General features: G+C 32.7%; 1 protein-coding gene across 1 annotated transcript in view; it reads right to left on the bottom strand.

Annotated features, from left to right (window-relative positions):
* Window positions 1-4411: 4411 nt before the first annotated feature.
* MEI4 (meiotic double-stranded break formation protein 4) overlaps window positions 4412-24294 on the bottom strand; it is a 194168-nt gene continuing 174285 nt past the window's right edge. The window contains exon 4 of the mRNA XM_031964608.1: window positions 4412-6189. Coding sequence (XP_031820468.1) covers window positions 6187-6189 — 3 coding nt within the window. The 3' untranslated portion in view covers window positions 4412-6186. The remainder of the gene's footprint in view (window positions 6190-24294) is intronic.

The following is a 24294-nucleotide window of genomic DNA, read 5'->3' on the forward strand; positions in this document are numbered from 1 at the left end:
CATTTTGATAGCCCTTTGGCTATAGTTTTAAATTGCTCTCCAAAATGGTTGGATCACTTCACAATTCTAACCAACAATGTATTAGTGTCCTAGTTTTCTCACATCCCCTTCAACATTCATCATTATTTTTCCTGTCATCTTAGCCAATCTGACAGGTGTGTAGTGGTATCTCTGAGTTGTCTTAATTTGCATTTCTCTTATCAATAGTGATTTAGAGCACCTTTTTATATCATTAAAAATGGTTTTAATTTCTTCATCTGAAAACTGTCAGTTCATATCCTTTGACCATTTATCAATTGAAGAATGGCTTGAATTTTTATAAATTTGAGTCAATTCTCTATCTGTTTTGGAAATGAGGCCTTTATCAGAACCTTTGAATGTAAAAATGTTTTACCACTTTACTGCTTCCCTTCTAATCTTGTCTGCATTAGTTTTGTTTGTACAAAAACTTTTTAACTTAATATAATCAAAATTACTTTTTTTTGTTCGGTAATGAATTTCAAGTTTTCTTTGGCCATAAATTCCTTGCTTTTCCACAGATCTGAGAGGTAAATTATCCTTTGTTCTTCTAATTTGCTTATAATATCAATCTTTATGTCTAAATCATAAAACCATTTCAACCTTATCTTGGTATTTCTGTGAAAAGAGTTTTCTAGTTGTATTCACATAGTTCCTGACATTGCTTTGGCTATCTATATGTATGTATGTATGTATATATGTATATATATGTTATATTACCAACAATATATTTTATTTTATATTTCATATTATCAAGTTATTTTAAATGGAATTTCTCTATCTTGCTGATGGACTTTGTCGGTAATATATAAAAATTCTGATGATTTATGTGGATTTATTTTGTATCTTGCAACTTTGCTAAAGTTGTGAATTATTTCTAGCAGTTTTTTAGTTGATTTTCTAGGATTTTCTAAGAATACCATCATATCATCTGCAAAGAGTGATAATTAGGTTTCCTCATTACCTATTTTCTTTCATCTCTTTTTGTTCTCTTATTGCCAAAGCTAACATTTCTAATACAATATTGAATAGTAATAGCAATAGTAATAGTGATAGTGATAGTGGGCAACTTTGTTTTACTCCTGATATTACTTCAAATGGTTCTAGTTTGTTCAAATTACATATGATGCTTGCTGATGGTTTTAAATAGATGCTACTTATCATTTTAAGGAAAAGTCCATTTATTCCCATACTCTATAGTGTTTTTAATAGGAATGGGTGTTGAATTTTATCAAATGTTTTTTCTATATATATTGAGATAATCATATGATTTCTGTTATTTTGGTTATTTATATACTCAATTATGCTAATAGTTTTTCTAATGTTAAACCAGTTCTGCCTTCCTGATATAAATTCTGCTTGGTCAAAGTATATTATCCTGGGGATGACTATCTGTAATCTCTTTGCTAATATTTTACTTAGATTTTTGCATCAATATTCATTAGGGAAATTGGTCTATAATTTTCTTTTCTGTTTTGACCTTGCCTGGTTTAGGCATCAGCACAGTATCTGTGTCATAAAAGGAATTTGGGAGGAGTCCTTCATTCCCTATTGGACTTAATTGTTCTTTAAATGTTTGGTAGAATTCACATATAAATCCATCTGGCCCTGGAGATTTTTTCTTAGGGAGCTGATTAATAGCTTGTTCTATTGTTCCTTATCTAAAATGGGACTATTTAAGCAAGTTATTTCCTCTTCTGCCAATTTGAGTAATCTATATTTTTGTAGTAATTCCTCCATTTTGCTTAGATTATCAGCTTTATTGATATGTAATTGGGCTAAATAGTTGCTAATTACTGTTCTAATTTCCTCTTCATTGGTGGACACTTCTCCTTTTTCATTTTTGAAACTAACAATTTGATTTTCTTCTTTTGGTTTTCTAAACAAATCATCTAAATGTTTATTTTTTTTCATGAAACCAACTCTTAGTTTTATTTATTAATTCAATAGTTTTCTTACTTTCAATTTTATTAATCTCCCTTTCATTTATAGAATTTCAAATTTCATATTTAATTGGGGGTTTTAATTTGTTATTTTTCTCTATGTTTTTAATTGCAAGCCCAATTCATTGATTTTCTCTTTCTCTATTTTATGCATGTAGGCATTTAGAGATAGAAAGTTTCCCCTAATAACAGCAATGGCTGCATTCTACAAATTTTGATATTTTGTCTCATTTTTCTCATTCTCTTCAATGAAATTATTGATTGTATCTATAATTTGTTGTTTCATCCATTCATTAAGATTAAATTATTTAGTTTTCAATTATTTTTTGGTCTATTTTCCCCTAGTCTTTTGTTGCATGTAATTTTTATTGCATCATAATCTGAGAAAAAATGAATTTACTATTTCTGTCTTTCTGCATTTGACTTTGAGGGTTTTATGCATGGTTAATTTTTGTATAGAGTCTGTGTACTACCAAGAAAAGGGTATATTCCTTTCTGCCTCCATTCAATTTTCTCCAAAGACTGATCATCCCTAACTTTTCTGGGATTCTATTTACCTCCTTAACTTCTTTCTTATTTATTTTGGGGCTCAATTTATCTAGCTTTGAGAAAGCAAAGTTGAGATCCCCCACTAGTGTAGTTTTGCTGTCTAATTCTTCTTGCAGCTCTTTTAACTTCTCCTCCAGGAATTTTGATGCTATACCACTTGGTACATATATGTTTAGTATTGATATTATTTCATTATGATGGTACCTTTAAGTGGGATATACTTTCTTAATCTCTTTTAATTAAATCTATTTTTGCTTGATCTGAGATCAGGATTGGTAACCCTGCTTTTTTTTTTTTTTTTTTTTTTTTAGCTCAGCTAAAGCATAATAGATTCTGCTCCAGCCTTTTACCTTTCCTCTAAATGTATCATTCTGCTTTAAATGAATTTCTTGTAAACAACAAATTGTAGGATTCTGACTTTTAATCCAGCCTGCTATCTGCTTTCATTTTATGAGGGAGTTCATTACATTCACATTCAGATAAAATTATAAACTATGTGTTTCCTGCAGTCTTGTTTTTCCCAAGTTATACTTATCTTTTTCTTTCCTCTTTTTCCTTTTCATCAATATTTTGCTTCTAACCAACATCTACCTCAAACATTCCTCCCTTTTTATAGCCCTTCCCCCTTTTCTTATACCTTTCTCCTTCTAATTCTATTCTACCTTCTATTAGCCTCCCCCTTTTCTTTCTCCTTTCTCTTCCTACTTCCCTATAGGGTGAGACAAGTTTCTCTGTGAAGCTAAATGATATTCTCTCTTTGAGTCAAATCTTATGAGAATAAGATTCATACAATGTTCATCCTCCTCCCCTCTTTCCCTCAATTTCAATAGGTCTCTTTTGCCTCCTCATGAGATGTTATTTACCTCATTTTAACTTCATTTTCTTCTTCTTCCAGTAGAATCACCTTTCCTCTTCTAATTTATTTTTTAAATCATCACAATAAAATCAAATTATACTTGCACTCTCTAAGTATACCCATAACAGAAATACAGATCTCAAGAGTTAAACACTGGAAAATAAATCACAATTCATTAAGTCATAATTTTAATCTATGGTTTTCTAAGCCAATATGTGGACCAAAGAAATTTTTCTGTATTCTGTATGTTTAGTGGCCCCAGTTTCTATTTGAGATTGACACATTACTTTATCTAGTTTTCTGTTGACTTTTTAACCTGAGATTGTGGATAGTACAATCACAGAATCAATAGTAATTGCTGAGTTAATAAGAAAATCCAAGTCTACTTCCCCATGAATACAAGTGTTAAGTAAGTTTTTTGGTACATTTTATGCCAGCCTAAGGATTTTTGCAGTTAGCTTATCCAGAATAATGGCACTATTTGGTAACTATTCACAAATATTCATAGTTCCTAGACTTCAATGGACATGTCCAACTGGCAGTTATGAGTCCTTTGTGATCAGTAAACCAATTTTCCTTTTGCCTTTCCAATTGTATCACTATCTTTTTTGAGTTGAGAAGGTCTTTCTCATATAGCATAAAACAGGCTCTGTAAAAATTGATTAGATTAGACTCTGTTATTTACTATTTTGGTGAACCAAAAGTCAAATTACTCCTTTAGTCTTGTCAAAATCAAATGATGGCGATAACTGGGCAACAATCTCTCAATTGTTGATATTTCTCAAAGCATTAACTTTCCCTGAATCCAATCTGAAGTTGGTAAGCATATAGATATCTTTAAACCCTTTAACTTTAAGAAATTAAGGAGAGGATGTGAAAACTCCACCAGAAACATAAGTTGGAATACTTGCATATTATTTTCTTTGTATGCTGAAATCTCTGTGTTACACACGTTAGACTAAGTGATCCATGTCATGCCCTCTAACTGCAAGATTGTTGTGAGAAGATATTTGAGAATAAGGTTAGGATATAGTCAAAAATAAAGTGAATTGGAGTCAGGAGAGTTAGGCTCACATCAAATTTTGCTTTTTAGTTACTTTTGATTATCTTCAATAAATGACTAAACAATTTCTGATACTGTTTCTCAGTAAGTCAAATGTGGGGAATTCATACCAAAAAAAGATAGGTTGATGGAAATTGAGCTGTTTATTCTAAAGAAAATTGGGAGAGAGAAAGGGTATGATGATTGTCTTCATGTAACTGAAAGTTATTAAGATGGAAGAAGGATTAAAATTGTTTTGGTTGCCTAAAAATGAGGAGCAAAAGTATAAGTTTCATATTTAGGTGTGACATCAGTAAAAAACATTTTATTAGTTAAAGCTGTCCAAAAATAGAATGCCAAGGCATGTAAAGAGTTCCCCTTCACTGGAACTCCTCAAAACAAAGACTGGATAACTACTTTGTAAGCCATGTTACATTAGTAATTGCTTTTCAAAGAGCAATTGGATTTACTAGCTGTCAAGGTTCCTTGAAACTTTAACTTTGGTGATTTTGTTTTACAGGTGGCATAAAAAGGGCAAAGTAGTTTAGATAAGTTTTAAGTTTTAAAGTTCATTTCAACCCTTCCAGTTCTAAGTCTATATGCAATGCATCACTCTTCCTGGGCATCTGATTTTTACAGGAAAACATATAATATCAAGTAGTACAGATATGATATGAAAACTTAGCATGTGATAAATAATGAAGACAGATGAGAAGATAGATACATGAAAATAATTTGTGTTTTAGGGGACTTAATATTATAATATTATCATTTTATTTAAATGCTGCTTCAAGCAGACAGAATATTTTTGTCTATAATTTGTAAAACTGGGATGATTTTCATAAAGCATGTAGACTTTTCTGGGCAGAGATAAATAAACTTTATTTTTATTATAAGGTAATTTGCTTCATTAGAAATTATTCAGTTTATTAATTAGTTGGATTTGCTGTGAACACTTCCAGTTTCTATTATGTTTTTTTTTTTGTTTGTAAAATAAAGTAAGATAGTTGGATTTTTAAAAACTGTTTTTGAATTTTTGCCTTGCATTTTCTCTACAATTATCATTCAGATTCTTTCAATGATTTCAGTTTATCATTAAACAGAACCTTTGGACAAAGAGCAAACTACTCTTTATTTTAGACATGCTCTCCCTTTAGAAGTCACTTAATTATTGTGGATATATTTTGTATTTATCCTTATATGTTTTCTATCTAATACCTTCTCTTATCTCTCCAATTTACTCCCCTCTTTATGACAAGCAGAATGTAAGTTCCTTGAGGGCAGTGGCTATTTCATTTTTTTCTCTATATATACCTACAGCCCAGCAGAGTATCTGACATGCAGTAGGCACTTAAATACATATTGAATGGTTGGACTGGTGTAGTAAAATGAAGACTAGATTAGGAATCAGGGAAAATGGATTCTTGTCTTAAAATTCCAGCAAGCTCCATTCAATGTAAAGTGATTATAATTCATAGTTACATATTATTTCATAGTTTACAAAATGCTTTTTCCACAATAATCCCATAAGACAGGTAATACAAGTATTATTATTACCATATTCCAAGTAAGGATACCAAGTCCCAGATAGACCAAATGATTTATTTGGGGTTATCCAGAAAGTAATTGCTTGTAAGAGTATTCAAAGTCAGATCTTCTAACTACAAGACCATTGTTCTTTAATTTTCTTTTCTTCTTAGGATCTCAGTTTCCCCGTAAGCAAGATATGAAGGTTGGATTAGAAAATCCTTAAGGCTGCTTCTTTTGAAGTTTTCACATCACTAAAATTGTATAAATATAACAATGTTAAAAATTTGCTTACAAAATATACCTATTTTCTAAAGAAATATAACTTGGAATCATAAAACTTACATTCTCAAACTGAGAAGAATTACAAATACCATAATTTTGTGCACAGTCAAATCTGGCCAGATATTATATCTGGCCAGTTAATAAATCTGGTGATCAAAAATAAACATCAGGATTATTTTATGCATGTTATAAAATTATATTCTAAATGCTAAATAAAATGAATCAAATATGAAAAACTATACTGTATTATAGATAAATTTTTAATGTTGGTGGAAATCTTCTTAAATTTAATCTCATAAGCATTTAAAGTGAGTTTCAAAATTAAATAAAAAATTAAAGACATTCAAACCAATCTGTACTGGTTTTTAATGTAATATATTTGTAAGGTACAAGTTCTAATTGTGAATTGAAAAATTATTTTCAATAATTTATTAAAATAGAATATATGAAAAACTTACTTATTAATTAAAATTCATGTCACATACTTATCTTAGAAACCATGCTGCTTGGCTGGGTGGGAAATTGAATAATGAATCGAGCTGATGAAAAGCTACACATTAAGTCTGCATTCAATGTAATTACAGCTGAGCTAAACCTACAATATTCATGTTGGTAAGCAGTTTGAATTATAGGTAATTATCTATCCATTTCCAATATTCTTTGAAACTCTCTATTAAATAAATGTCTTTGAGGGAGTAGTTTCTGAGAGAGGTTGTCAAATCAAAGATGTATTCATTATTTATTTTAAGTTTAAGTGCAGTTGCTTTTTAGTTAGCTTTTCTTTCTAAAACTCTAAGTAACAGAATAAAAGAAATCCTAAAATTCTTGCATTAAATGTTGAGAATAATTTTTTCCCCAATACCAAACTTTACAATTTTCTCTTAAAAGCATTATGAATAGATAACATGTAAAGTGTTTGCTCTAATTTCCTTTTTTATTTTTTCATCCTGGGGATAGTGGAAGGGAGAAGTAAGATTTTGTTTTAGAATGGGCTTCCACAATAAACATTAAACATAAGAGTAGCAACCTGTCCTATGGCCATTTCTATCTGAGCTTCATCAACTTTAAAGTTGGGAAGAATGGCCAGAAAACTAAGACTACATGAATTAAAATGAGGATATAAATGCTTTCATCATGCATTAACAATCAAATGTGGCAAAATTGGAAACAAACTATCGGTTATAGATAGGGACTACAAACTCCTTTTTTATCAATGGAATCTTTAGGTACAAATTTTGCAACACTATATTTGAATTAAATTCATGGCAATCATAAAAAATAACTTGAAATCAAGTAAGAGGACAGCATAGGAGGAATGAATATAGCAGAATTCTGCTCACATCCCTCTTTCCTCACCCCAATTAATGCGCAAAGACTTATAAAAGTACTGATTGTATTTTTTTTCCTTTAAATTTACCAATTAGACTAGGGTGAGAGTTTTTCCATGGACATTGGGGATAAAGTTAATTATTGGACTGAACTGGAACTTATGTTTATGTATTAGGGTAAAGAGAGATAACTGATATGGCATGGACCAAACTGATGCTATGCAGAGGAACAAGAAAAAATGTCAACTGATAGCTCTGTCTCTTATACTCTAGGGATGAGTCACAGATTCAGTGGGTACTGAGGAAAGAATCTATGCCTAGGGGTCACAAACCAGGGCAATATTGAGACTGTTTTTAGGAAAGGAGTAGTAACAGAAGCAGATAACATCAGTGTGGTTTTGATTTTAAAGTGAAGTTTCATAACCAAACCCTAATTCCCGCTGAAGACTATAAGTGAATAACCATGGCAGAGAATTTGGACCAAATTGGAGCCTGGATTTTTTGTTTTTATAAACCTGTAGACCCTTCTAGTTATTTGAAAGTAATACAGGCAAGAGTTTACTAAAGCTTCAATCAAGGGCAAACCCATAGTAATACTGTCCAGATAAAAACCTAGGTCAGAAGTTGGAAAGGAAAACACTAATAAGACTTGGCCTTGGGTCATCTAATTATGGAGCTCAGGATGGAGCTCAGATACTCCTGAGAGGTTTAAAGAAAGTGGCACTCAATGCCTAAAGAAAAAAGCAACAGGATTCAGGAGAAAATAAAACAGACATGCCTTCCAGAAGTACAATTTCAATTGAGAAGTAAGCTACATGGTAACAGAGATCCCTAGCATATAACTGAGAAGTGAATGATTATTAAATATTGATAAGCAAAGCACAGTTCCAGATTCCCTTCCAAAGCTTCACCTAGCTCTCATATTGAGACACTAAAAAAAAAAAATCATTTCCTTCATCTTGCTAAATTATTCTCCAATTATATATCAGATTCAATTAAATGTCCTTGCCAAGGAAAGATAAAAACTGGAGCATTAGAGGTTGAAACTAGCAGCAAAACTAAACAAATTGGATAAGAGCAACATATGCAAAAAATATAAAGTTCTCCAGATTAGACACATCAAGAATATAAATATCAAGGATGAATCTATGGGTGAATATGTTAAGAAAATTAGTGATATTATGAAATCAAAACTCAATAAGAAGAATACATTTAAAATAATGAACATCCACATACGACTAGTCTTAATGTTAATATTCATGTTCAGAATGTTAAATGGACCACCATAACGGATTTAGAAAATGCCCTAATAAAAATCATTATTTATTAACAAAACATTGCCATAATTACTCCAAGGTAGCTATAGAAAGATAAAAAAAAATTGGATACCAAAAAGAAGGGAAACAATAATATATTCATGCAACACATGATAAAAAGATAAAAAACAAAAGAAACAAATAAAAAACCCTATAGAAATAGTTTTGGAATTAGCAGACATCACTTCAGTGATATAACAATAATAAATAAGACAAGGCATGTAAAACACTTCAGAATTATTAGAGAGCTATGTACATATTAGCTATTTTTATTTTTAATTTTTATTTATTTTTTTGGTGAGACAGCTGAGGTTGAGTGACTTGCTCAGAGTCACACAACTAGAGTGTGAAATGTCTGAGGCCTGGATTTGAATTCAGGTCCTCTTGACTTCAGGGCTGGTGCTCTATCCACTGTGACATCCCTAGATATTTTCATTAATTACAATGGAGAAGGTTACTATGGATAGGATGACTATATCCTCTGGTGTAATGGTACAAGCCTATTACTCAAAACTGACTTTAGTTTGAGTCCTAAATCTAATAACTTCTTAATTGAGATTGTGAATAAGCTAATTTGCTTCTTTTATTTCAGTTTTCTCATTTTAAAAATAGACATAATATTTGTACTATTTTCATAGGTACTTTTTAAGCCTTAATGTGAGCTAATAATATTAAAAATTTAAAGGAAAAGAAAGAAGATTCTTCATGGTTTCACTCCACTGGGTTTGTGCAACACCAACAGCACATTGATAAGTGAAAACACAATGGGAAATAACCAGAGTTCCTGATTCCAATTCTTTCCAAAAAGAAAGAGAGGATAAATGCACCCTATTTTGGAGAGAATTCCATGTGCACATATGGATAAAATCTCCTAAAGAATTCTTAAGGGAGAACAACTACTCTGATCAAGAGTGATATAAGCATCCAATATAGTCTCCCTATGATGAATATTCAGAAGATATATACTCTGTTCACAATTATACAAACTAATGTTAAACTGCTTAAAGTTCTACTTAGAACTATCAGTTCTTGACACATACTGAAACTTCTGAAGAATCAGGAAGATACAGTCAACATCTGTTCTTTCTTTTACCAGAGGAAATATCAGGGAGAAGAGAAGCAAGTAAAAGGAAAAAGAGAAGAACCCTGAAATTAGTAGCTTTAGTTATCAAGTCCACCCCTGCTGAAGGCTCACATCCAGTTCAAGAAATCATTATTTATGAAACAATTACCATGTATTAAACAAAGACAGAAATTTAATAGTCCTTGCTATCAAGGAATTTATAATATATTAGGGAAGAAGGAACTACATTTAAACAAATAAATGTAAGTAAAATATGAACACAGTAATATCTATAAAGACTTTTTGTGGTAAGGCAATAGCAGTTAGTGGGATCAGAAAAGGTCTCACCAGAAAAGGTTTATTTGTCAAATAAACTAAAGGAATGTAGTTAAAATTAATATGGAAGCATGTAACTGGGGGTGAGGTGAGATTGCAACAAATTTCTGATAAATGTCTCATTTTAAAAAATATTTTATTTTTCTAGTTACAGATAAAACATAATAGTACTACCTGGGTTACCTATCAAGAAATCAAAAAAAAAAAAAGGAAAAACATCTATGTTTACAAAATGTGTTTTAGTGGTTTTTTTGCGAGTGAAGCGAAATGAAAATTAAGCAGATTCCCATGACTGAGAAATCACTTAATGAATTATGATACAAGAATTTAATGAAATACTATTGTGATAAGAAATGTTTTAGGAAACAGTTCAGAAAAACCTTTGAAAATCTGTTTGCACTGATACAAAGTGAAATGAACAGAACCAGAGGAATGATTTCACAACAGGATTAATTAATTGTGTAAAGATGAACAACTCTGAAAGACTTAATTCTGATCAATGTATTGACCCACTATGATTCTAGAGAATCTAGGATGAAACATGTTCTCCATTTACTGATGGAGAAGGTGATTTTAATGCATGTAAATGTTTACTTCATACAAATATGCATATTAGAAAAAAAATTTTTGCCTTTTTTTTTCTTTCTTTTCCACTTGATGCAGGGAAGTAAAAAGAAAAAAGTGAGTTTTCATTAATTAAAAAAATTAATGTTAAAAAGAATAAGAAAGAAAAGAAGTGTAGCTTAAATTTAGCTATGCAGGAAGACAGGGATTAAAAAAATAACAGAAATGAAAAAGGATTGTATTCTAGGTATGGGAAACAAAATAGGGACCAGGGCAGAGACTTTGGCATTCTTGGTTAGAAGCTAAAACAGACATTGATGATCCAGAAAAAGGACACTTTGTGGAAAAGGTGAAGAACTTACAGATCAAGCATATATTGATCAGAGACTGTTAGCTAAATTAATTGAAGCCTTAAAGGCCTCAGTTTTGGCTTCTGTGGAAGCATGTGATTTTAGATAAGGTCTGAACTACATTCCATTGACCAAAGAAGGATACTGGTGAGGAATCACTATATCTACTACATGCCACTGACCAAACAGGGGAATAGAGACTTATGTAACTAATCACACCATATAGAGGGTGGGATTTTGGGGGTTCTTTGTTCTGAAATGTATAAAAACTGTGAGTATTTTCAAGGAAGTGGCTCTTTCCTGCTGTGACCTTTGGCTCACAGACTGGGATGGGATCCACTTCTCGAGATTCTAATAAATAATTCTGCTTTTTATGAGTGATCTCTGAGTAGTCAACTTGGGTAGGTCTCTTCATCCCAAAGAACACTAAAGGAGACTCTTCAGACAAACAAGAGGAAAAGCAAGAGAGAGTAGTACTGCTAGAGTCCACAGAGGAGTGAATAAATATTAAGAGGTGGCTGAATTAAAGTGTGAAATGGAAAACTATGGTGGAAGAGAAAAATAAGTCCAATACAGTATCTGGCACATAGTGCCTATTTAATAAATATTTACTGACTGGATTGTTTTTAACTGTACCAGACGGTAGACAATTTTAATAAAACAATTATAATTTTCTGTATCATAGCTACTATTTATAGAGCCTTTAAGGCACGTTATCTTATTTGACCCTCTAAACAAACTTGTAAAGTAAGCGCTATTATTATCTTCATTTGAAAAAAGTCAAGTAATTTTCCCAAGGTCACATAGCTAATTTATCTGAAGCATGATTTAAACTCAAGTCTTTCTAAATTTAAGGCCAACTGCCAATCTTCTATATCACCTAGCTGCTTCAATATTGGTATTGCTTACATATCCATAATGTGATATAATGAAATCACTAAAAATTATTCAAAAAAGTCAAATTTTATTGATACACAATTTTCATAAGAAAACAAAAGGTAGAAAGCAGAGATACTTCCAGGGACTAAGCTATCTATCTCAATTGTGATATAAATATACTACCTTGTATCATGTTCAATTGTTAAATATGGCTGGCTTCACTGTGAAGTAAAATCCTTTTACTAATAAAATAAATTTTAAAGACTTGAAATAACACATATCAGTAGTGTGAACAGTCTTTTCTAATAAAGTCTACTAGGCAAAATGCTTTTATATCATCCCATGATACCAACATAATGCATTAAACAATATTAAAGTACCTGAAATCTCTTGTTAATAAATTTAACCCAGGACCATTCTCCAAGGACTCTGGGCTCATGCTAGTTTTAATATTGAGGCCTAGCCCCAAGGAGAATAAGTTTCTCTTTTTGGAATTTTGTCCCAAACTGGAGCTGTTTCAAGATTGTCTTGTATAGTCATAAAGTTTATATCTAAATTTCCTTAAACATAAGTACTCAGGGTTCAAGAATCTGGGACTAATCAGGATTCTCAAATATACTCAGGTACAAGATAGCTTATATTTCATGCCATGAAAATTCTGAAGACTCAAAGAATTCACTGTAGCTTAGAAACATATGCAGAAAATTCAGAGGGGGCTAAAATAACTGATTTGGTTTTCTCAGGCATTAACTGAATTTGAAATTGCAATTGGAATAAGTTTTTGTTACTCCAGGGAGTCCCTTTTTCTCACAAAATCCTATACAATTTCTCCCCAAAGCTCATAGTAAATAAGAAGAACCTCTTTGTTTAGATATTCCCTGAGAGGTTATGCTATTTAGGAATGTGTATGTGTGGGGAATCTCTTCTTTCTCTAATTAGCATGTGGTGTCAGTATATTCTCTTTACTATATATAAAATGTCTGATTCCTGAACAAACACTATTGTGAGACTATGAATAAAAGAACTTTAAAAATGAGCACTAACCAGGAAATCTCCCTTTTCTAAGGAAAAGGCTAGATTCTGTGATACTACTGCCTAGGGAGTTCAAAATCCCCTACCTTCCACAAAAGAGCTAATTTTCCTGAATATTGTACATTATTCTTCCTCTCAGACTAGGTGCAATCACATCTCCTGTAACAATGATTCTGTCTAAGTCAAATTATATAGGAAAAGATCCCTTGTCCCTACAGAATACAAGTCTAGCCTACAACATTCTGGATTATATTCTGAAAACAAAAAGAGAAGTCTGAGAGAATGTGTAAACAAAATGGTAAATTAGCATCTTTACTTACTTTGTAAGCTATCTGTGTGTGTGAGTGTGTGGGTATCAACAAGAGTCAATGGTCCTGAGCTTCAGTCTGTCATATATCTTGATTTCCTTGTCTCCCATCATCACAGTGCCAGTGGACATGCCTAGCTTTTGAAAGGAGGGAGAGGGAGGTGGGAGGCAGTGATCCTCAGTTGCCTCTAAACAAAGGACCAAGGCATGCAATTTCATTTTGTTGTCTGGGGAACTCATCAAGTTGCTTAGAAATAACCCACCCAACCAACAAATATTTCTGTGAATCTAATATTAAAAAATATATTCATTCAACTTTATTCTATAATTTTTCATACTTCTCATAATTAAAATTCCATGAAATAGATAAATAATTGATAATATGTAGTTCTTAAGATTTATGGTACACATTGTTGTACTGCATTTTCACTGAAATTTCAGAATTGCTGGATTATCTTTTGATGTCATTTAAATAACTGACGTAGTCTATTGAGTGTTGAATTTATGTCTCTGATGATCAGGAAGTCAGGTAAAATTAAATGGTTAGTTCTGTTTTATATGGAATATAGCGTCAGCTTTTCTCATCTCTCCCTATTCAGTTTTTAGGTAAGATTTCTTTTCTTCCCCTTATACTAAACTTATACAAAACAATAGGTACTTCATTTAAAAGAGGTTTTTAAAATTCCCTTACCCCCTTTTCCTTCTGATGCTCACATATCAACAAATATCAACCTTGAATTGTCAATTGAATTTTAGTCTGGAATTAATGCCTCCTATCCTCTTGGATGAGTTTATGTAGGGGAATTAATCACAAAAGATTATGTTACTGAGCTCAAGTGACTAACTAAACTTTTCAGTCAAGTTTTCATTAATATCATACACATAAGACACATACAAGAACATTCGATTTATATTGTACCACATATACATTCAAGCATATATACACAGAAATACCAGGTTTTTAATCTTTATATCTATATCTATCTATCTATCTATCTATCTATATATATATATATATATTACATATCATTACTATGATCAAGATTGCATTGCATTAGCATATTATAAGGAAACCCTATTGTAACACTGCTAATTTTATAACATTATTCAATTCAATACACATTTAAATATACTTCTTTGTATAAGGCAATGTACAAAGCTCTGAAGACACAGAAACAAGCAAAAAAATTAAAGGGGTCTTCCAGGCCAAGATGCGGGAGTAAAGCCAGGAAGCTACTCAAGCTCTCTCAGTTTGCAAAAATAAGCACATGAAACCAAGCCTCTGAACAGAATTTGATGGAATGAAACTACTCTCCAGCTCAACATAGACTGAAAAACTTCAAGAAAGATCAGTTTCATTGGCATGAAAGTGGTGTTCAGGTCAGCTTAGATAGACTCTGGGAAAGTTGGTGAGGGGGTTTTAACCACAGCAAATCAGAAATTAAGAGTCTCAATCCTGGCTCAATAAAGAAGCAAATCAGGAGGCAGCTTCCAATCCCAACTCAGAAGGCAAATTCTTGGAAACCAGGCTGTTTCCTGAACAGAGCAGGTAAAACTGCTCCCTACAAACACAAGCGGCCCCTGAGCTCAAAGCCAAGGCTCAAAGCTGCACAGGAAACTTACAAATCGCTACCTTAATCCCAGGAGTAAAAAAAGGAGGAAATACCAAAAGAAAATGAAAGAAAATATGCAAGAAGCAGAAAAGAACCTTGATCATAGAAAGTTACTATGGTGACAGGACAGCCCAAAATGCAAACTCAGATAAGACAAAATGTGCACAGAAGAAATTTCAAAGAGTGATATGAATTGGTCTCAAGTACAAAAAGACTTCTTGGAAGTGTTCATAAAAACTTTTTTCCCCTCATAAAACCTTTAAAAGGCAAATAAGAGAGGTAGAAGAAAAAAATGAGAAAGGAAATGAGAGGTAGGCATGAGAAAGACAACAGTTTAGAAAAGAAGGGAAAAAAATGAAGAAAACAACACATTCAAAAGTATAATAAACCAAATGGAAAAAGAAATACAACAGCTAACTGAAGAATATCAGTTTAAAAACTAGAAAAGGGCAAATGGAAGCTAATGATTCTATGAGACAGAAACAATCAGTCAAACAAACAAAAAAAGAATGAAAAAAATGGAAGAAAATAAGAAATGCCTCATTGGAAAAACAGCTGACCTTGAAAACAGATCCAGAAGAGACAATTTAAAAATGATTGGCCTACATAGAAGGAGTACTCATTGAAAGAATCCGTTGATCACCTTTGGAAAGATATCCCTCAAGGAAAACTCCAAGGAATATTGATGCAATACTCCAGAACTATAACCTCAAGGAAAAAATACTATAAGCTGTCAGAGAAAAATAATTCAAATATCAAGGAACAATAGTCAGGATTACCCAGGATCTGGTAGCTTCTACAATAAAGGATTAAAGGCCTGGAATACCATGTTCTGGAAGGCAAAGTATAATAATGTTCAGGGTAGCTTTCTGGAGAGCCTCAGGATCAGTCAGAGTAAAGATCAGTCAAAGTCCTTGGTCTTTAGGAGAAGTGAAGGACTCAGCAAGTTGCCACAGGGCTCATCAAAGATGGATCCTAGACTCTGGAATCTGGAGCCTGAAGTCTTCTCTGCTGAGCGCACTGCAGGAGAGATGATCTGACTCTTTCCCTCAGCCCTCCAATCCTTCCCTACAATTACCTTATCACACCACATTTAGCAGGCAATAATCTTGAGAAGAGCCATCACTATCACCATATCATCTAAGTACATGTTTATAGAGCCATTATATCACATTGAGTAGGTATTTAGCCTTAAGTACTCTGCTGTCTTAGACTCAAGTACACCTTTTCAGAGTTCCAGTCCTCTGCAATCCTTCCAGTCATCTACAGCAAAGGATCTAGGGTTACAAGCAAGAGTTAACTACCCAGCCATAGCGTCATCTTACATGGGAGGTGATGGAGCTCAATGAAGTAAGTGATTTTCAATTATTTCTTTTGAAAAAATCAGAACTAAAGAAAAATTTTATTTCCTCCTCTGTTAATCTGGGCAACCTGTAAGTATTCTGTAAGTATTAATCCATTTCACTTACAGTATGCAATTTATTAGGAAAATTGCTCTTAATTATTGCTCTGATTTCCTCTTCATTGGTATATTTACCCTTTTCATTTTTGATACTAGCAATTTGATTTCTTCATTCATTTTTCTAATCAAATTAATTAAAAATTTCTATATTTAGTTGGATTTTTCATGAAACGAACTCTTAGTATTGTTTATTAGTTCAACAGTTTTCTTTCTTTTCTTTCTTGTTTATCGTAGCAAGCTTATTTTTAATTCACGTTGATTTATGAATCATAATGGGAAAGAAAAATCAGAGCAAAAAGGAAAAGCCATGAGAAAGGTGAACATAGCATTTATTGATTCACATTCAGTTTCCTAAGTTCTTTTTCTGGATATAGATGGCATTTTTTATCCAAAGTCTATTTGGGATTGCTTTGGATCACTAAACCACTGAGAAGAACCAAGTCTTTCATAGTGGATCATTGCACATTCTTGCTGTTATTGTATACAATGTATTCTTGATTCTGCTTGTTTCACTCAGCATTAGTTCATGTAAATCTTTTCAGGCCTTTCTATAATCAGTTGGTTCATCATTAAAAAAAATAATAGTATTCTATTACTTTCATGTATCACAACATGTTCAGCCATTCCACAATTGATAGGCATCCACTCCTTTTCCAATTCTTTGCTGCCATAAAAGGAGCTGCTACAAACATTTTTGTACGCGTAGGTACTTTTCCCTTCTTTATGATTTCCTTGGGACATAAACCCAGTAATGGCAGTGCCATCAAAGAGTAAGCATAGTTTTATAGTCCTTTGAACATAGCTCCAGATTGCTTTCCAGAATAGTTGGATCATTTCGCAAGTACACCAACAATGCATTAGTGTCCCAGTTTTCCCACATCCCCTCTAACATTTATCATTATCTTCTCCTGTCATCTTAGCTAATGTGAGAGGTGTGAGGTGATACTTTAGAATTGTTTAAGAATGGATGCTGTTATTTTGTCAAAAGCTTTTTCTGCCTCTATTGAAATGATCATATGATTTATGTTAATTTTGTTATTGATAAGGCCAATTATGGTAATAATTTTCCCAATATTGAACCAGCCCCGCATTCCTGGTTCAAATCCCACTTGATCGCAAGTGTATTATCCTACTGATAAATTGCTGTAATCTCTTTGCCAATATTTTATTTAAAATTTTTGCATCAATATTCATTAGGGAGATTGATCTGTAATTTTCTTTTTTTTTGTTTTGGCTGTTCCTGATTTAGATATCAGTGCCATATTTATGTGATAAAAGAAATTTGGCAATACTCTCTTTTTACCTATTTTTCCAAATAATTTACATAATATTGGAAATAACTGTTCTTTAAATGTTTGGTCCAATTCACTTGTGAATCCATCTGTCCCTGGAAATTTTTTCTTAAGGAGTTCATTAAAGACTTGTTAAATTTCTTTTCCTAAAGTTATACTATTTAAGTATTTTATTTCCTCTTCTATTAACCTGGACAATTTTTATTTTTGTAAATATTCATTCATTTCAGTTAGATTGTCAGACTTGCTGCCATAGAGTTGTTCAAAACAGCTCCCGATTATTGCTTTAATTTCTTTTTCATTGGTGATGTTTACCCCTTTCATTTTTGATGCTGATGACTTAGTTATTTTGCTTTCCTTTTTTCTGATTAAATTAATCAAAGGTTTATTTATTTTGTTAGTTTTTTTTTAATAAAACCAATTCTTAGTTTTCTTTATTAGTTCAATAGTTTTCTTAGTTTTAATTTTATTTATATCTCTTTTGAGTTTCAAATTTTCAAATACTAAATTAATTTGGTATTTAATTGGGGTTTTTAAATTTGTTCTTTTTCTAGTTATTTTTTGTTGTATACCTAATTTGATAATCTCTTCTTTCTCTATTTTATTTATGTAGCTGTTTAGAGCTACATAAATTCCCCTAAAAACTGCTTTGGCTGCATCCCCTAGGTTTTGGTATGTTATCTCATTATTGTCATTTTCTTTGATGAAATTATGGATTGTTTCTGTGATTTGTTGTTTAACCCACTCATTCTTTAGAATTAGATTGTTTAATTTCCAAATGGTTTTTAGTCAGTCTTTCCCTGACCCTTTACTGAATATAATTTTTATTGCATTATGGTCTGAAAAGGATTTGATTGCCTTAATACAAGGTCAATTTTTGTGTAGGTGCCATGTACTGCCTAGAAAAGGGTGTATTCCTTTCTGTCCCTATTTAATTTTCTCCATAGTTCTATCATATCTAGGTTTTCTAGAATCCTATTACTTTCCTTACTGTTATGGGCCAGAACTTCAAACAAGGTGCTAAGTCATTGGAAATGATAGAGACAATGCTCATGTTCACCCGTTAGAGATCACACTTTTAAGAGAGTTCACACATTAGTTCACACCTTTAAGAGTTCACACCTCTAAAAGAGCATATAAAAGGACAAGCTCACTGGAAGCTCCAGGAGATTCAGAGCCAGGATTCAGTGTGAGATTCACAAGTCCAGGAGATTCACAAGTCAGAAGGACAAGCCCACTAAAGGACAAGTCCACTAGAGAAGACAAGACAGATTCATTCCGACTTCTACCTTTGGGCTGGCTGGATGCTTTGGATTCAAAGAGAGCTAGAGGCTGAAGCTGGAAGAGACAAAGGACTAGTGGCAAGAGCTCTTAGAACCAAGAAGAGAAGACCTTTAAGAAAGCTAACAGGGCTATTTTGGAAGAGACAATAAAGGACTGAACTTTAATCCCTGGCTGCATTTGAGGTGATTATTACTTTGAACTGAAACTAAGGCTGCCTCCAGAAGCTCCCCAAGAAACCCAAGAACATTATATATTTTAGAGAAGAGAACATCACACCCTACTTACTTTCTTTCTTATTTATTTGTAGTTAGATTTATCTGATTTGGAGAGGAGAAGGTTGAGGTATCCTACCAATATAGTTCTGTTGTTTATTTCTTCCTGTAACTGGCTTAAAATCTCTAGAAATTTGGTTGTTCTATCACTTGGTGCATATACATATAATTACCATTTCATTGAAGAAGCTACCAGATCCTGGATAATCCTGACTGTTGCTGCTTGGTATTTGAATTGTTTTTGTCTGGCATCTTGTAGTATTTTTTTCTTGAGAGTATGGTTCTGAAGTTTTTCAACAATTTCTTTGGGGTTTTCTTCATGGGGTCTCCTTCCAGAGATTATTGATGGATTCTTTCAATGAATATTCCCCCCTCTGTTTCTAGAATATTGGGGCAGTTTTTCTTTATGTCCTCTTGTATAAGCTATCCAGGCTATTTTTTTAGTCATAGTCTTCAGGTAGACCAATAATTTTTAATTGTCTCTTCGGGATCTATTCTCCAGATCAGTTGTTTTGCCAATGAGGTATTTCACATTTTCTTCCATTTTCTTTTAATTCTTTTTAATTTGTTTGACTTATTCTTGCTCTCAAAAATTCATTAGCTTCCATTTGCCCTGTTCTAAGTTTTAATGTGTGATTTTCTTCAGTTATCTGTTGTATCTCTTTTTTTTCCATTTGGTTTATTTTACTATTTAAGGAGTTTTCTTCAGCCATTTTCCCCTTCTTTTTCCAACCTGTTGACTCTTTCATGCATACCTCTCATTTTTTCTTCTAACTCTAATTTGCCTTTTGAAGTTTTTAATGAGAATTTCCAAGAAGCCTCTTTGGGTTTAAGCCCAATTTATCTCACTCTTTGAGACTTACTTGGTGGACATTCTATCCTCACCTGATTTTGTGTTTTGGTCTAACCTGTCACCATAGTAGCTTTCTATGGTCAAGGTTTATTTCTGTTTCTTGGACATTTTCTTTCCTTTTCTTTTGGTATGTCTTTTTTCTTTTTTAACTTTTAAGGTAGAACTCTGCTCCTGCAGTAAAAGGGGGTACTGTCCCAAACTTCCTGTGCAGCGTTGAGCCTTGGCTTTGAGCACAGGAGCACCTTATGTTTGCAGGGGCCAGCTCTGCCTGCTCTTTTCAGGAAACAGCCTGGTTTCCCAGAGTTTGCCTTCTGAAATGGTACTGGTGGCTGCCCCACTGAGTTGTTCCTCTACTGAGCCAGGCCTGAGGCTCTTAGTTGATGATTTGCTGTGGTTAAGGCCTTCTTACCGGCTTTCCCAAAGTCTGTCTGATTTGGACTGAACACCATTTTCACCCCAGTGAGACTGACCTTTTTTGAAGTTTTTTAAATCTGTCTTGAGCTAGAGAGTAGTTTTATTCCATCAGACTGTTTAGAGGCTTGGTTTCATATGACTTTTTAAGAAAAGCTGGGAAAGCTCAAGCAGCTGCCTTATTTTAATCCGCCATCTTGGCTCCACCCCTGGAACCCAGTTTTCTTACTTTCAATTTTATTGGCTTCCCTTTTATTTTCAGAATTTCAAATTTGGTATTTAATTAAGAGTTTTTAATTTGTTCCTTTTATAGCTTTTTGGTTGCCTGCCCAATTCACTGATCTTCTCTTTCTCTATTTTATTCAACTAAGCATCTATAGATATTTCCCTTAAGAACTGCTTTAGCAGCCTCTCATATATTTTCCTATGTTGTCTCACATTTGTCATTATGTTGGATGAAATTACAGATGTTTCTAGGATTTGTTTTTTCACCCACTCATAATTTCAGATTAGAGTATTTAGTTTCTAAAAAAAACTTTGGTCTATTTTCCCTAGCCTTTTTTTATATGTTATTTTTATTGCATTATGATTTGAAAAGGATGCATTTACTATTTTTGTCTTTCTGCATTTGATTATGGTGTTTTTTGCCCTAATATGTGGTCAATTTTTGTGTAGGTTCCATGTATCATTGAGAAAAAAATATATTCCCTTCTGTCCAAAACAGTTTTCTCCAAAGCTCTATCATACCTAACTTTTATAAAATTCTATTTACCTCCTTAATTTCTTTCTTATTTATTTTATGGTTTGATATACATAGTTTTGATGAAGTGAGGTTGAGATCCCTCATTAGTATAGTTTTGTTGTCTATTTCTTTTTGTAGCTCTCTTAACTTCTTCTCTAGTAATCTGGAGACTATATTATTTGGTGCACATGTGTTTAGGATTGATTTTACTTCATTATCCATCCATCACTTTAGCAAGATATGGTTTCCTTTCTTATCTCTTTTTAAACAGATTTAGTTTTTGCTTTTGCTTGATCTGAGATCAAGATTTCTACCCCTGCTTTTTTTTTTTTTAACTTCAGCTGAAGCAGGATAGATTTTACTTTTACTCTGTATTTATCTCTGTGCTACAAAGGTGTTTCTTATAAACAAGTTATTGTAGGTTTAAACTATCTGCTATCCACATCCATTTTATGGGAGAGATCATCCCATTCAAATTCACATCTAAAATGATTAACCCTATTTCCCGGCATCCTATTTTTCCCAAGTTATACTTTTCTCTTTGCTTTCCTCCTTTCTCTCCCTCACTCTTTTGCTTCTGACTACCATATCTCTTGATCTGTCCTTTTTTTTTATCCTCTCCTTCCTTTTCCTATCCCTTTCTCCTTCTACTTCTGTTCCCCTTTCTATTTGCCTCCCCCTTTCTGAAATTTTCCTCTTTTCCCTTCTACTGTCCTGTAGTGAGAGACAAGTTTCTTCATCAAAATAAATATGCATGATACTCCCTCTTTGTTGCTGTTTTGTATGATTAATTCTTGATATCTCACCGAGTCATTCACTTTCATTTGTGCAATTCTGATTTTTAGTGAATTATTTTCTTCAGTTAGCTTCTTTACCTCCTTTTACATTTGGCCAGTTTTAAAGGAGTTGTTTTGTATATTAATTGTTTTCATTTCTCCAATTCTATTTTTTAAGAAATTGTTCTCTTTTTCCATTTTACCAATTCTATATTTTAAGGAGTTGTACTCTTTTTCTATTTCACCAATCTATTTTTTAAAAAGTTGTTTTCTTTCCCCATTTCACCAAATCTGTTTTTAAAGAAATGGTTCCATTTCACAAAATGTATTTTTTAAGGAATTGTTTTCTTCAATTTCTGCATTTCCTTTTCCAAAATCTCCTATGGAGCTCTAATTTCTTTTCCCCATTTTTCTTCTAACTCTCTTTTCTTTTGAATTTTTCCAAGAGAATCTTTTGATTTGGAGACCAATTCATATCCCTCTTTGAGGCTTCATGTGGAGGTAGTTTGCCTTTAGTGTCATCAAGGTTTGAGTTCTATTCTTTCCTGGCTCCATAATAGCTATCTATGGTCAGAGTTCTTTTTTATTTTTTGTTCATTTTTAGAGGTTGAGATCTACTGTTAAGGCACAGGGAAGATTATCCCAAGTTTTATCAGCAGGGCAACAGGGGTTTTATGCTGCCCTGGGGCTACTGGGGCTACAAGTTTCCTGCCTGTATATGGTGAGCCTGGACAAGTCTTACTTATTATACTAAAGTGTAGGAGCTCACTATTTGCCTTCTCTAGTAGTGTTCAAGGTCTCACAGATGGTCTGCTGATCCACTAGCTTCTAAACCAGGACAAAGTAGCAAATGCTGCAGTCTTTTGCCTAAGAGCTTCCTACTATATTTCCAGCACTGGGATTCTCCTCTCTGGGCCGCCCTTTGCTGTTCTTGGACTGGGGCAACATCCCTCCTTGCCAGATTGAGACAGATCTTTCCTAAAGTCCTTCTAATGTATCTTCTGTTGGAAATTTGTTACACTCCTAATATTTGGTTCTGTCACTCCAAAATCCATTCAGTTTTGATTTGGTGTTGACTCTGAGGGAAGCCAGAAAGAGCTCAGGCCAAATCGTGTCTAATCTGTGCCAGCTTGGCTCTGCTTTCATGAGCATACCATTTTTCAAACTTTATTGATTCCTTCAGTTTTTTCATCAGATTTATAGCTTTATAGCTACATATTCCCTCCAAACCACCATATAGCTTTCTCCATTAACAAAGTAAGATATTCAAGAACAAAAAAATCAATGTAATATACAAATCTGATGGCACACTGCCTTTTCTCATCCAGAGTATTTCACCTCTCAAAAAAAATTAGGGAGGTATATTCCTGATGAGCAATAATTTGATAAAGGTCAAGCTGAGCTAGTATCAATCAAGGGGAAAAGTCCTAGAAAAAAGAAAGAGTGAATCTCTTTCTCATACCAAAATAGTGTATGATAGATTATTTTTATCCCTTCCAAGACTGTTAAGCTAGAAAGGGGAAAATTATGCTATATATATACATATATATAGCATAATTTTATAGTAATATATTAGCATAATATTATATATAAGCATAATATATATAAATAATTTCCATTTATGTTAGATTTTATTTTTACTTTTTTTTTTCTGAATTTACAAAGTGCAAATTTGATTGAATTCTTGTTATACAATTAACAAACCCAGGGTAGAGATGTCAAAAGAGAACAACAATAACAAAAATAATATCTATTCTTGAGTTACCCAAATAAACATAAGTAAGCATAGTTTGCTCAGTATGAGATCTGCTCCATGGAACCCTCAAGACAGTATTTGAACTGACTATATTAATAGAAGAATAGAATCATTATGACATACTCTAAATATTAATCATAAAGAAATTGTTAGCTTAACTGGCTGTCATCAAATGCCTTAAAATCAAAAAATCTGGTTTTGAAAATATCCATGTTCATTAATAATTCACTAACATATCTAGTGACAAAGTCATAGAATATTAGAACTGAAAAGAGTCTTGTGAATAAGACAGTTCAAACTATTTATTTTAAAGGTAAGAATACAGAGGTCCAGTGAAATTATGACTTTCTCAAGGTTATAAAAATTAGTAAAACATGGACATTAGAATCCAGGGCCCTGGACTTCCAGCCCTGTACACTTTTCACTATATCCTGCTGA

Source organism: Sarcophilus harrisii, chromosome 4 (genome assembly GCF_902635505.1).
Source record: "Sarcophilus harrisii chromosome 4, mSarHar1.11, whole genome shotgun sequence".
In the NCBI taxonomy this organism is placed as follows: domain Eukaryota; kingdom Metazoa; phylum Chordata; class Mammalia; order Dasyuromorphia; family Dasyuridae; genus Sarcophilus; species Sarcophilus harrisii.